A 15,671-nucleotide genomic window follows, 5' to 3' on the forward strand; every position below is an offset into this window, starting at 1 on the left:
ACAGGTAGCATTTTAGAAAATACTATATTTGAGGTAATTTTTAAGGACCTTCCACCGACCGCTAACTTTGTTATTGGTGCCAATGTGCACCATGACCGCTGGGTTCTCACCAGACCTTCACAGTAATCTATCAACCCGTTCCGCGATCTGTCAAAGTCAAGTGCCAGGAATACAAAATATTCCCAGCCTTCGTGATGTGACAAATTGCACTGTCTGTTATTATACTGGGCGAGGAGGCACAATGGGGCATTCTACAGTGTGGGGGCAACATGGGGGCACAACATTGTGTGTGGGCACTATGGGGCATGATCAGGGTCATATTTACAGTTTGTGATGCTCTAGGGACTTTTAGGGTTGACGCCCCCGATAACGCAGCTTTTCCGCCGCAAAAATCGCAACATGTGCTAATTGAATTCAATAGGGAAATCCTGCAACAAAAAAACAGCGATTCCACAACATAAATTGACATGCTGCGGATTAAAAAAACGCACCGCAGGTCAATTTATGAACGTTTTTTTGGTGGGTTATTTACGCAGTGTGGATGAGATTTTTTAAATCTCATCCACTCTACTGCTATTTTATTATGCTGCAGATTTTTCCGCAATGAAATCCGTTGCGTAAAATCCGCAGTGTTTACGCTATGTGTGGACATACCCTAAAAGAAATGCTCAGTGCTACCCCGTTAACATTCGTTCTCCTGCTCCTCACATGAACACTGGGTCCCATTTCCCCTATTATTGATCAGGTCACAGTTTATTATTGTTTAGGAAAAAAAAAACACTCAGTACATCGTCCTACTTTTAAAAGCAAAACCATGACTTGGATAAGTAGAGTAGAGTGATCAGTAACCTTCCTTAGCCTTCCATAATAAAACACATGACACCGAGGTTGGATTTTAATGGCCACAGCAGCCGTTTATTATAAATTTTATGCAAATAAAATTTTATAACCAAAACATTAAAACACCCAAGAATTCCCCAGAATTGTAATTCTTCCCAAAAAATACATAACAAAACCCTTAACAGGGTCAATATAAATAACAACATGACCAGGGGAAGCCCTTGAGGTTACCGCCAAAGAGAAACCAACTAGCCATCTGCCACCACCACTTGTTTTTTACCTCCAGCCGTAACCCGGCTCGAAGGCACCGCTCACTTCTGCAGATGGCTTTTCCCATAAAGCACTTCAAAGGGGTAACACCCTAAGAAGCCTTCCACATATTTTGGGGGACGCATACCCCTGATGCGACCCCCCCACCAGTTTTACTGAGCAACCTCAAGGACTCCCCCCGCCACTGCGAAATGGGCCTTGACCACCTCAAGGCTATGAGCTCCTCCACACCAACACCCCTCTTTCAATTCCTTCTGCCAGGGCCAAACTCCATATATCCATCCCAACCTCATTCAGGTGCACCCCATCATGTCTCCAATAACACCCCACTCCTGCTTCCAGGTCCCTATGCCTGACCACAACTCCACCATGCTTCGCCACAAAAGCTGACACAGCCCTATTAACTTTTATTCTGGCCTTATTCAACCTTTCCACAGATCGAGCCAAACGCCATGACTTTCTAGGCACCATGTCTGACCAGACTATCATTAATCTCGGGTGCAACGCCCATAAGCACAACAAATCGTGCTTAATGTCCCTTATCAGATCGCGAAAAGGGCGCACTCCTAAATCATTTCCCCCCACATGTAACACTAAAATGTCAGGAACCCGATCTAGCTGAGTATATACCTGAAATTCCTGTAACACCTTAGCCCAGACCATCCCCCTAAAACCCAACCAGTGTAGGACAGCCTCCTCCCGCGGAATCCTCAGTTGGCGGCCATCAGGACGAACATCCGCCCTCAGAGCGCCCCAGTAAACAAAAGAGTGCCCCAAGATCTAGACCAGACAAGGGCGTAAACCTGTAAAGAGAGAAAAACACACCTCTTACAATCCCATTCGCACTCCATTTGTCACAGACTCAAACCCCCACCTTAGTAATAACTGAACCATGTTAAAGCAGATGAGGTCGCACGTAGGTGCGAAAACGGTTAGACTCCCACCTCCCACCTCCCAATATGCCTCACCCCCACCTCATCCAAACCCCATCTCACCGCTTCAGTCGCCGCGCCAATTCGAAACGAATGTGAGGAATATTCCGTCTCCCGCACCCCGCTTGCAAGCAAACAGCGTTTGAACACCGCACAAAACTGGAATCAAGATATAAACGACCCATTCTCATGTCGCAACAACGGAATCCCCGTTAACCCCCCCTGCACCCCAAATGCAGCAACACAATGTACCGGACACATCACCGAACACTCGAAAGCGAACAACACTATCCGCCTACCCTTGCCCGTTGTGTCCGGTTTTGACCTGCGCAGCACAATCTCCACCCTGTCAGCAAACAACTCCACATCATCCAGACCTATTCCGCCCGCCCGTGAAACACTTGGCGACACCAGTTCGCCAATTAAAAACGCCCCGAAAAAGCCTAACGGAAAAGCCAGGCGGAACAATCGGACTTCAAAAACCGAACTACAAACCCCTTCCACCGCCGTTCCCAGCAGGCAAAGAATCCGGAAAGAAACCGGCCGCCGCCGATCCACCGACACTCTCCCCCTGCGAACCTCTTTCAAAGCTTGCACTGCTAAAAACTCCTTAGTCACATCCACCAATCCATGCAGTTTCAAACCAAACGCCACTGCGGACACGAACTTGTTCACCTTGGATACAGACACACCTGACTCATACGCGTCCCCCAGCCAATACAACAAAGCCACCAATCTGTCCCGGTCAGACCGGACGTCACCTAGGGATCTCAACCAAAGCTCCCATTAAGCCCAGCCAGCCCTGTATGCTGCCCACGTAGTACTCGCCAGAGATCGCTCAATCAATGCTTCTGCCGCAGCGAAACCAACTCCCAAAGATGATCCGGGCAAACCTTGCCGATCCGATCCGCTCCCGGCGCCAGCTGACGAAAACGGTCCCACTGCGAGCGAGAAAGGGCATCAGCAACACAATTTTCAACCCCCGGAACATGCACCGCCACCACCCAAGCATTTAAGGACAAACACACTAGCACCAAATGCCGTAACAGTTGCACCACCGGAGGAGATGACGCCGAGATATTATTGATAGCCAACACCACCCCTAAGTTATTGCAGTGAAAACGAATTTTCTTGTTCCTGAGCCTGTCCCCCCAAATGGTCACGGCGACCACAATAGGGAACAGCTTGAGTAAGGCCAAGCTTTTCGTCAAACCGTTGTCAACCCAGGTATCTGGCCACCCTCCGGCGCACCACTGGCCCCCACAATAAGCTCCAAAACCGCCCCCTCCAGCCGCATCTGTAAACAAATCTAAATTCACTGAATCAAGAGCCCCATCCATCCAAAGTGACCGCCCGTTATATTGGCCCAAAAACCGATGCCACACTTCCAAATCCGCCCGGTGCTCACAACTCAATCTCACAAAATGATGCGGTGCCAACACCCCGGCAGTCGCCGCCGCCGCCACACGCCTACTAAACACTCTGCCCATGGGCATGATCCGACACTCGAAGTTTAACTTTCCCAATACCGATTGCAAACTACGCAACGTAACCTTTTTAAGCCTAGCCAATGCCTGAACCTCCAAACGAAGCCCCGTCAATTTATCTTCAGGTAGCCTACATTCCATCAAGCCCGAGTCAATTTCTATGCCTAAAAAACGAATAACCGTAACCGGACCCTCTGTCTTATCCGGAGCCAACGGGACTCCAAAATCCCTCATGACCCCCTGTAGAGCATACAAAATATTAGCGCACACCGCTGAACCACCCGGGCCAACACACAAAAAATCGTCCAGGTAATGAATGACAGACTTCTAACCTGCGACCTCCCGTATTACCCATTCCAAAAAAGAATTAAATGCCTCAAAATACGCGCACGACAAGGAACAACCCATAGGCAAACAACGATCAACAAAAAATTCCCCTTCCCAAAAACAACCCAACAACCTTTGGCTCATGGGATGAACCGGCAATAACCGAAACGCCGCTTCAATATCCGTTTTTGCAAGCAAAGCACCTTCACCCGCTTCCCGCACCAAAACCACCGCCTTATCAAACGACGCGTACACCACCGAACACAACTCTGGATCAAGCCCATCGTTCACCGATGCACCCCTGGGAAAGGACAGATGATGTATTAAACGAAACTTGTTCGGCTCGCGCTTAGGCACTACCCCCAATGGAGAAACCACCAAGTCATCCACCGGGGGTTCGACAAAAGGCCCCGCCATGCGGCCCAAACTAACCTCCTTACGCAACTTCTCGGTGACCACCCCCGAGTGTTGATACGCGGACCGAAGATTCCGACGAGTGACCGGGATGTCATACGGGGGAGAAGGAATCACAAAACCCATGCTAAAACCGTCCTCAATTAACTTTGCCCCAGCCCTATCCGGATAATTACTTAGAAAGGGGGCCATCCTTTCCAACCTCACCGGTGTCAATCCCTTGACCAGCTGCACCCCCCGAACCCCCTCCCCTTTTTCCTTTCCGCAAGCACTTTGACGCACCATGGGACGTCCCGCTGCAATGGGAACACACATGCTTGAACTTGCACGTGGCCCCAAATTTACATTGGCCGTCGTTAAATTGCCAACAGAAACCAAGTTTCGAACCGGAACTCTGACCTGACTGGCCGACCTGCCCTGCAGATCCCCCGCTCCCTGGAAAGGACTGTCCTGGCTTAACCGGAGCAGTCACCCTCAACCACAAAGCGATATCCTTCTGATCTCATCTAATGCTGGGTCGCACCGCCTTCCGCTGCTGAAACTGCTCATCGTTTCACAGCCATGCCATACCGCCATAAACCCGATGCGCCTCACCAATAGCATCCATATAACAGAAAAGAGCAGAGCAATGTTCCGGAGCCTTTTCCCCAACTACGCTAGCCAAGATTGCAAACGCCTGCAGCCAGTTCACGAACGTTTGTGGAATAAGACAATAACGCCATCGTTCCTCCTCCTCTTTCTTACTCTCATCCCTTTTCCCTTTATCCAAATTAAATTTTGCCAAAGGAAGGAGAGAAAATATTTCCACATATTCGTCCTTTCAAATGCGCTTGCGAACCTCCTGTTTCAAATGCGCCCCCAACGGACCTTCGAAACACACATAAACTCCCCCCCGCGCTCTATCATCCAACCGTACTCTATCACCTTCCTGTGCCCCATCCGTCTGTACCGACACCGCCACAGCCCCCGTGGAGCCCCCAACTTGCAACCTATCCAGCAGCTGCCCAACCCCCGGCGCTACCGCCCCCCCCAAACCGCAACCGGAGCCACTCCTGCCGATACCGGCGCCTGTGACTTATCTAATTTATTCACCAGCTCGCGCAAACATCCTACTAAGTCCGCAAGACCGCTAACATTCCCCCCAGAAGGCCCGCCATCGGCCGCAATGCCCGACGCGACCCTCGCGCCCCCCAACAAACCAGCAGTATGAAAAGAGATAGAAGATGAACACCCACCTGGCTGCTCAGGCGCTGTGATCCCGCCAGCCGGACTAACTTGACCACGCTGATGCTCTCCAACTTCTCCCTCTTCCAAATCACCCGCCAACCGTGACCGCTGCCCACACACACAGTGAGAGCACGGAGATCCTCTACCCGACTGTCCCGAAGGGCCGGCCTCCATTGGAGCCCTGATGCTGAGAGGGCCAACCGCCTGTTGCCCGATCCGCGGAACCCAGACCTCTGAGCGCACTCCACATCCCACCGGACTCGCCATCCTCCCTGCAGAAAGCCTCGCAGCAGCCAGCCCCCTGATCGGCTCCTCATCATGCGGGGCTGCCGACATGCCCATGTCCTGTATCACCCCCGACGGAGGGGGGGTATTTGGAAAACTGGGAGCAGACCCCCCTTACCGCCAAGCACCGCCGTGGCTGGGGATTTCTGCCAGGCCGGGACCTCCTAGGGGATGCAGCTCTCGCCGGAGACCGGCCTGCAGCGACCCTGGAGGGGCTTCGCCTGCGTCGCGCCGTGCCCGCGGGATTTCCTCAGGGCTAAGTCTCGCCGGAGGGCGGGTATGCCGAGACCTGCCAGCGGGCACCCCGTCTGAAGGAACCGGATCGATCCCTCCACTAACCGGAGTTGTGAACAGCAGCGGGCTGCCCACATCTAAATCCAGCACCACAGCCGACGACAGTGAGGGAGACGACAGTAGAGGAGCCGCCCCTCCCCCCTCCCTGGACACCGCGCGATGCGAGCGCCGGGGCCCTGCTGCCTGGAGCAGAGCCAGCCCCAAGAGTCTTGTCACCTGTGCGTCGAACCAGCCATCGTCCTGCAAGTCAGCTGCCGCCCGGAGCCGCTCCACCAGCCCCTCAAAAGACGCTATCACAGCCCAGGTAAGTAAAGTTCCAAATCAACACTAAGAACAGCTCACTGCTGCTGATGCTGTTCCTCTCGCTGTCTCCCTCGCACTGAGGAAAACAGCGGGAAGCCGAGACTCTCACCCCCTCCTCCCTCCAAACCACTCCCCTTCCCTCCCCTAACTACTGCTATGCATTTCCTCAACCCCTTCCTTCCCACTACCTCCTATCCTGTCATGGCGGCCTCCCCTTATGTCTTGCAGTCGGCAGTGCGGCCGCTCCTTTATCTTACTTGGCTTCCTGGGTCTGTGACAGTTAACTAAGCAGTGACAGCTCTTAGCTGTCATTGGTTCATTTACATCACATAGTCCCAGGTTACCTAAGTTCATTGGCCTACTTTTAACTCCTTCCAGACCACCCACCATCTTTTGACGTCAGGCGATGAAGGTTCCCAGTCTACAACGACATCTTTTGGCAGCGCTGTAGATGAGGCTGATGAGCGCTCATGTGAGCGCTCAACCTCTAAGCAGGAGCTGTAACGAACAGCTCCTAATCTGAGAGCAGCCTCCTGAACACAGCTGGGGTGGGAAAACATTTGGACCCCAGCTGTTTAACCCTTTGATCTCCGCGGTCCTAAAAATACGTCAATGAAAAAATAAAAAAGTTATGGCTGCTGAAAGGCAGAGAGGCAAAAACAGAAACATTTAGCTGGTCATTAAGGTCTTTTTAGGCTCAGTCATTAAGGGGTTAAAAGTAGGCCAATGAACTTAGGTAAACGGCCACCAAGTGATGTAAACTAACCAATGACAGCTTAGAGCTGTCACTGCTTAGATTACTAAGCCTTGTAAGTGCCACAGGATCACCCGAGATGCATCGGAATTTTGGTGCATCTCGGGTGCATGTACCACTATAAACCTAGTGCGGGGACTCCTTCAGATACAAAAGAATCCCGCACTAGGAGGTACTAGCGTCGGCGGGCCTCAGCAATAAAGTTTCAGTTGATCAGGCCTGCTTCGGCATGATATTATCGCACCCCCCGCGCCAGTTAATTTCCTCAATGGTTGTCGTTTCCAAAATGGGGTCACTTGTGGGGGGTTTCCACTGTAATGTAATGTATTCAATTGTATCCGCGTCCTTAGGAAGTGGATACAATTGAATACAGTACATTACATTAGGGTTGTCATGATACCAGAATTTGGACTTCGATACCGATACTTTGTGTTATTATTGCGATTCTCGATACAAAACTGATGTGAGGCACGTGGTGTGATGAATTGTGAACCTCACGTCACCCCTCAAAGTATTCAAAACAGCATTTAGACATTTTCTTAACCCTTTAGACGTTTCACAGAAATGAAAGCAAAGTAGAAATGAAATTTACAAATGTAATTTTTTTTTGCAGAAATTCATTTTTAATCAATTTTTTTTTGTAACACAGAAAGTTTTACCAGAGAAATGCAATTCAATATGTATTGCCCAGATTTATGAATCTGCAGATTTAGGAAATATGCCACATGCGGCCCTAGTGTGCTACTGGACTGAAGCACATGCCTCAGAAGCAGAAGGATTAACTAGTGGATTTTGGGGCCTTCCTTTTATTAGAATATATTTTAGACACTATGTCAGGTTTGAAGAGCTCTTGCGGAACCAAAACAGTGGAAATCCCCCAAAAGTGACTCCATGGGAAACTACACCCGTCAAGGAAATTATCTAGGGGTATAGTGAGCATTTTGACCCCACAGGTATATTGCAGAAATTATTGGAAGTAGGCCGTAAAAATAAAAATCTACATTTTTTTCAAAGAAAATATAGGATTAGCTAATTTTTTTTCATTTCCACAATGACTAAAGGGGAAAAAGCACAGCAAAATTTGTAAAGCAATTTCTCCCGAGTAAAACAATACCCCACATGTGGTCATAAACGGCTGTTTGAACACACGGCAGGGCTTAGAAGGGAAAGAGCGCTATTTGGCTTTTGGAGATCAAATTTAGCAGGAATAGTTTGTGGAGGCCATATCGCATTTGCAAAGCCCTTGAGGGGACAAAACCGTGAAAATGCCCAAAAATTACTCCATTTGGGAAACTACACCCCTTCAGGAATTTTTCTAGGGGTGTAGTGAGCATTTTAACCACACAGGTGTTTCATATAATTTATTAGAATTGGGCAGTGAAAATAAAAACAATCCTTTTTCTTCAATAAGACGTAGCTTTAGCTCAAAATTTTAGTACGGCAATACCCCATGTGTGGTCATAAACTGCTATTTGGGAACACTGTAGGGCTCAGAAGGGAAGGAGCACCATTTGGCTTTTGGATTGCTGATTTTGCTGGATTGGTTTCTGGTCGCAATGTCGCATTTGCAAAGCCCCCGTGGGACCAAAACAGTGGAAACCCCTAGATGTGACCACATTTTGGAAACTACACCCCTCAAGGTATTCACCTAGCGGTGTAGTGAGCATGTTAACCCCGCAGGTGTTTTGCAGAAATTAGTGTGCACTCGATGTTGTAGGGTGAACATGGGATTTTTTTCCATAGATATGCCAGTATGCGGTGCCCAGCTTGTGCCACCATAACAGGACAACTCTCTAATTATTATGCTGTGTTTCCCGGTTTTAGAAACACCCTACATGTGGCCCTAATCTTTTGCCTGGTCATTTGACAGGGCTCAGGATTAAAAGAGCACCATGAAAATTGAGGCCTAATTTGGTGATTTACAAAGTATTGGATCACAATTGCAGAGGTTCTGATGTGAAATAATAAAACCCCTGAGAAGTGACCCTATTTTGGAAACTGCACCCCTCAAGGCAGTTATTAAGGGGTGTAGTGAGCATTTTCACCCTACAGGACTTCTCCATAAATGATTGCGCTGCAGATGGTGCGAAGTAAAAATTGAAATTTTTCCCTAGATATTTCAGTGGCAAATATGTCGTGCCCAGCTTGTGCCACTGGAGACACACATCCCAAAAATTGTTACATACAGCTGATATCCATCGCTGATGATGCCGGCTCAGCTCCTGAGCCGGCGCCATCTTGCCGTTGGCTCCGAAAACCTTTAAGGCCCCACCTCCGGGCAGGGCCTGGAAGGTTTCCCTGCTAGGCAGACCGGGAGGCCAGTATTAGGCTTCCAGTTGTCATTGCAGCCACCATTGTTGCCATTGCAGCCACCACTGTTGCCATTACAGTCAGATGTCAGCAGTAATACACCGTTGACATCCGGCGATGATGGCACCGACTCAGCTTCTGAGCCGGTGTCCACCATTTGTCGTATGGATACGGCAAAATGCGGGAAGCACTAGCTTTCCATGACGTATCCATATGGCAAATGTCGGGAAGGGGTTAATAGTAATTAGCCCCATTGTGTTTCTTATTCATAATGGACCACATTGGGTTAATGTGTGAGGTACATGATGGGATTAATTAGTATTAATGTGAGGCACATTGAGGTATAAAATTCATAACACCTCATGCCTCACATTAATAAGTGAAAGAAAGCAGTTTTTATTTTATTTTTTTATACTGTACACATCATAAATGACGCTATAAATTTGTTGTACAGGTTATTATGCTCGTGACAATACCTAATGTGTGTATATTTTATGTATTGAGACTTATGGTTTATTAAAAAAATGTAACATTACTTTATTTTTACTTTTTTATTTTTAAACTTTAAAGGGGTATTCAAGTTACAACAAGTTACCACCTATCCGTAGGGTAAGGGATAACTTGCTGATCGGTGGGTGTCCAACAGCTGGGACTCCCACCGTTTACGAGTGGCAGGTCGCTCATGCGCACTGCCTCTCCATTCATTCTCTATGGAAGGGTCGGAGATAGGCAAGTACAGCGTTCAGCTATTTCCGGCGCTGCCGTAGAGAATGCGCATGAGTGACCTGCCGCTCAGTTCAAACGAGGGGTATGGGACCCCTGTTCTCGTAAACAGTGGGGGTCCCAGCTGTCGGACACCCATCGATCAGCAAGTTACAACCTATGTCCCCCAGGGTGTAACTTGTTGTAACCGGAATACTTCTTTAATGTACTGGCATCTATCTGTATGCCAGTACATTAAACTGTGTACTGATAGTACACAGGCTGTTGTTAGTACATACTTAAAGAGGCTCTGTCACCAGATTTTGCAACCCCTATCTCCTATTGCAGCAGATCGGCGCTGCAATGTAGATTACAGTAACGTTTTTATTTTTAAAAAACGAGCATTTTTGGCCAAGTTATGACCATTTTTGTATTTATGCAAATGAGGCTTGCAATAGTACAACTGGGCGTGTTTACAGTAAAAGTACAACTGGGTGTGTATTATGTGCGTACATCTGGGCGTGTTTACTTCTTTTACTAGCTGGGCGTTAGGAATGGGAGTGTATGATGCTGACGAATAAGCATCATCCACTTCTGTTTCTTAACACCCAGCTTCTGGCAGTGCAGACACACAGCGTGTTCTCGAGAGATCACGCTGTAACGTCACTCACTTCCTGCCCCAGGTCCTGCATCGTGTCGGCCACATCGGCACCAGAGGCTACAGTTGATTCTGCAGCAGCATCAGCGTTTGCAGGTAAGTAGCTGCATCGACTTACCTGCAAACGCTGATGCTGCTGCAGAATCAACTGTAGTCTCTGGTGCCGATGTGTCCTCGCTCGTCCGACATGATGCAGGACCTGGGGCAGGAAGTGAGTGACGACACAGCGTGATCTCTCGAGAACACGCTGTGTGTCTGCACTGCCAGAAGCTGGGCGTTGTGAAGAGAAGTGGATGATACTTCTCGTCAGAACGCCCAGCTAGTAAAAGAAGTAAACACGCCCAGATGTAACACACATAATACACGCCCAGTTTGACTCTTACTTTAAACACACCCAGTTGGACTTTAGCAAGCCTCATTTGCATAAATACAAAAATGGTCATAACTTGGCCAAAAATGCTCGTTTTTTAAAAATAAAAACGTTACTCTTATCTCCATTGCAGCGCCGATCTGCTGCACTAGCAGATAGAGGTTGCAAAATCTGGTGACAGAGCCTCTTTAAGTATGCCCTAACAACAGGAAATATGGTCATACAGCCCTGGGGTCCTTTAACGGACCCTGGGCTGTCTGCCCATATATGGTATATCCTTCAGTCGCGTCATAGGGATTTCCTGTGACGCGATCCAAGGGGCATCCCCCCTTCTCATTTACCCCTTGAATGCTGCGGTCAGCTTTGACCGAGATGAGAAGTTTCTCTGATCTCAGCTGTTAGAGCGGGGCTGCGGGTGTGTAATACACCCATTGCCCCGCTCCTGACAACAAGGGAGCCACACAGCTTAGTATTGCAATACATTAATTAAAGGTATTAAACCGTTTGAGGCTGCACGGCATCAAAATAGTATCGATGCATCGTGCAACCCAACACTACACCACATTACATTAATACTTACACATTACAGCAATACTTACCTGACCTGCTGCGGTGTCCGCCTGTCCTGCTCTGCTGTCCGCTCCCCCTACAGCTCTTTTTAGGCTAAGATCACATCTCGTTTTTACTCTACATCTGACGTTAACATTGATTTCTATGGTCAGGACGGATGCCGTAATGGTGTAGTTTGTGCTTACGTTGTATCTTTTTTTTCCCATGTCCTGAAAAGCGTAATCTACTACGCTTTTCAGTACTTTTCCAAAACGTATACGTTTTTATTTGTATTGAAGTCAATGGCGACGTATGCAATATTAAACCTTACGTTTGCATACGTAAAACGCATACGTTTTTGTAACCTTATATGGGAAATCTTGACTTTACAAAGTTTGATTTAGCTAAAGAACAAAAAAAGTGTACGTTTTTATAAGTAAGAACGGACACAAACGTATAAAAACGTATACGACGTATACAACAAAAAACGGAAGCATATGTTTCTAATGTATACGTTTTTGTAACTTTAAAAACGTATACGTCGTCGTATACCACAAACGTGTGCACCAAACGAGATGTGGACTTAGCCTTGGCCAATCCATTAACCGTGGGCATATCTAACAGACTAAGGCGGGATTCACACGACCGGGTCGGGTCCGAGCCCGAGTGCCGGCCGGTAAAATCAGCCATTCTGCCCGGCCGGTTTGCATAAAGTTATGCATCCGTGCCGGGCCGGGCAGATCCGGACAGTGACATCAGCGGCAGCTCCTGAAGGGGAATCCCCATGTGTTCGGGGATTCCGCTTCAGGAGTTTCCCCTGATGTCACTGCCCAGATATGGACAGAGACATCAAGCGCTCTGTCCAGGAGCGGAATCCCCGAACACACGGGGATTCCGCTCCTTCAAGGAGCTAAAGTGGGGCTAGCACATAGCAGAGCGGGGAGATACCTCCCCGCTCTGCTATAGTGGCGTCGCTGCAGTAGTAGCAGCCGCAGCAGCTGCTGCTACTAGCGGCGCCATCTAAGGTGTCGCCGAGCCAGGGTGCTTTTAACAAGCAGGGGAAGGGAGCCAGCGCAGCGCTCCCTCCACCTGCTGTACACCCCGGCCCTGCAACACAGTGTGCAGCGATGCCATTCGTCAGAATGGCATCAACTCCTCCTCCTCACATGCACTCTGCGCTGTGAGGAGGAGGAGATAGAGCGCAAGCCACGGGAAACCCGGCCATCACTCGGAACACATTCCGGTGATGGCCGTGTAATACCCGGCCCCATAGACTTCTATGGGAGCCGGGCGGCCGGGTGCCCGGGCAAAGATAGAGCATGTCCTATTTTTTGACGGCCGGATTTTCCGGCCGTCAAAAAATCGGTCGTGTGAATAGCCCCATTAGGGGTCTATCATTCCTAATGCAGCCGGGTGCCGGCCGATTTATGAACGGCCGGCACCCGGACGGGAAACCCTGCCGTGTGAATGAGGCCTTAGAAGCACTGGGTGAAGCGCGCACACCCCCCCTGCCCTGCCTTGTGAGTGACCTGACCGCTGGCCGGTCAGGTCACGAGTTTAGTTTTTAATGAAAAAAAAATATATAAAATACGATCCTCCAGCCGCCGCCCCCTGCTGGACACCCTAGGCATTGCACCCCCAGTGCCTAGTGGTAAATATGGCCCTGGGCATGATGCTGTGTGGTCGCAATATAGGAACATTATACTGTGTGCAGGGCGCTATGGGGACATTATACTCTGTGTGTGGGGGCATTATGGGGGCATAATACTTGTGTGTGGGGCACTATGCTGGCATTATACTGTGGTGGGGGCAATAGGGGCATGATTTTTTGTTGGGGCACTATAGGGGCATAATACTGTGCGGGGTCACTACGGGAGCATGATACTGTGTGTGGGAGCCCTATATGGCATGATACTGTGTGGTGGGATACTATAGGGCATGATACTGTGTGGTGGGATACTATAGGGCATGATACAGTGTGGAGGGCACACATTGCCCAAGATCTAAACCAGGTAGCATTGCTAGTTATAGAGCAGAATTGTTATCAATGGGGATGGCACCTTATAATGGAGTATAATGCAGGCAAACAGTGAATAAAGACCAGTAATCTCCTTCTAACCTCCCTAAATCTAAGTTACTTAATCAGAAGTAACACTCTTAAGACTAAACACATTTAGAATAAGGGTACTTTTACACGGCCTGACGTGGACCGCGTAAATTAGCACCGACCAACGAGACAGTTTGTTGATCGGCACTCATTTGCTCCTTTCACAAGAAGCTATTAAGGGGACGAGCGCTCGTTACTACGATCGCTCGTCCGCATACATTTCTATCATGTCGGCAGCGGGAGATGTGTTGCTGACAGCCATAATATTTTGGCCATTAAAAACGATACAATCAGCCAATGAGTGAGCGTTTGCTCGTTCATCGGCTGATCGGGAACGAGTGTTCTGTGAACGCTTGTTTGCCCGATAATTGGCCAATGTAAAAGGGCCCTAAGACACACTTGCTTTTACCACTTTCTTTAAAAAAAAAAAATTTCATTGCTTAGCTGCAGTAGATGCTGCAATTGATTCCTTGGTTACACATTAAAATAAATAGGTAATAAGCAAGGGACCTTATTTTTTGCTCGTACCCTTGTAGAATCAGTAATAGCATAGTATGTCTGTAATGTAGTAAATATTCAGTCTGAGGGTAGTAATAAGGGGCTTCCATGACAGTAGGAAAACACACAGCGTATTCAAGGCGGATACACTGCGTCAAGCTGCGCAGCGTATCCTCCCTGAACACCACAGGGAATGCTGTCTGAAATCTGGTGCGTTTTTTCGGGCGTAGATTCCGCTGCGTAAATTATCACACATACTTACCCCCTCCCTCCTCTGACGTCCGCTCCGGCCTCCCTGGATGACGTTGCAGGCCATGTGACCGCTGCAGCCTGTGATTATCTGCAGTGGTCACATGGTCTGCTACATTATCCGGGGAGGCCGGACTGGAGAAAAAGCAATTCTGGGTAAGTATAACATTATTATTTTTTTGCAGCGGAATCGCTGTGTTTCCGCTTCAAATATAGCAAGTTTAAGCATCCCATTGAATTCAATGGGAAAATCCGCAACAGAAGAGCTGTGATTCCGCAGCATTAATTGACATGCTGCAGTTGAAGAAACCACACCGCAAGTCAATTTATGTGCGTTTTTTTTTCGGCGGCCTTTTTACGCAATATGGGGGTGAGATTTGTTGAAATCTCACCCACACTGCTGCTACTGTAATATGCTGTGGATTTTCCACAATTAATTCGTTGTGGAAAATCTGCAGTGTTTACGCTGTGTGTGTTCATACCCTTAAAGGGATTTGAAGTTTCATTTTACTTTATTACAAAGGCCAAGATTGCGCTGACATTTAATGTAAATATATTTGGTTATGATCCTTCTAAAAAGGAATAATCATGGTAATTCTTTTTATGTGTAAATTGCCAAATAATTTTCTGTGTTTATACTTCTTCCTCAGAAACATGGCACTATAATTCATCATATAGAAACCAGGCCTGCTGGGAGGTACAAGAAGAAAGGAGAAGAACTGGAATGCTTTGTCAAATGTCTTATTCATAACTCTTCCATTTGTTCTTTACTATCCTCACTAAAGAAAATAACAGATGATGTTAAAGTAGTCAAGGATCAAAAGTGTGAGTAATGTCATTGCTCCTTTTCATTCCTTTTTACATAATGTAGCTTTTCAAAGTAAATTAAAGTGGTCCATACATGCTGCAGGTTTTCAATCACTATTCATATATTGAAGAGTTTATAGATGTCCATGATATAACCACTATTAAAAACTTTGAGTGGTTCACTGATAGAACTAGTTACTACTGAAGGTGTTGTCCAGTTTAAATGCTTAAAAGAGTATTCGATCTCACCCATTCGATATCAGTATCAATCTCACCCATTTAACCCAG

General features: G+C 48.0%; 1 protein-coding gene across 1 annotated transcript in view; it reads left to right on the top strand.

Moving 5' to 3' along the window:
- The window catches only part of LOC142751092 (tyrosine 3-monooxygenase-like), a 74,259-nt gene that overhangs the window by 9,087 nt on the left and 49,501 nt on the right, over positions 1-15,671 (top strand). The window contains exon 2 of the mRNA XM_075860067.1: positions 15,227-15,401. Within this exon, the coding sequence (XP_075716182.1) occupies positions 15,227-15,401 (175 nt within the window). The remainder of the gene's footprint in view (positions 1-15,226; positions 15,402-15,671) is intronic.

This window comes from Rhinoderma darwinii, chromosome 3 (assembly GCF_050947455.1).
Source record: "Rhinoderma darwinii isolate aRhiDar2 chromosome 3, aRhiDar2.hap1, whole genome shotgun sequence".
In the NCBI taxonomy this organism is placed as follows: Eukaryota; Metazoa; Chordata; class Amphibia; order Anura; family Rhinodermatidae; genus Rhinoderma; species Rhinoderma darwinii.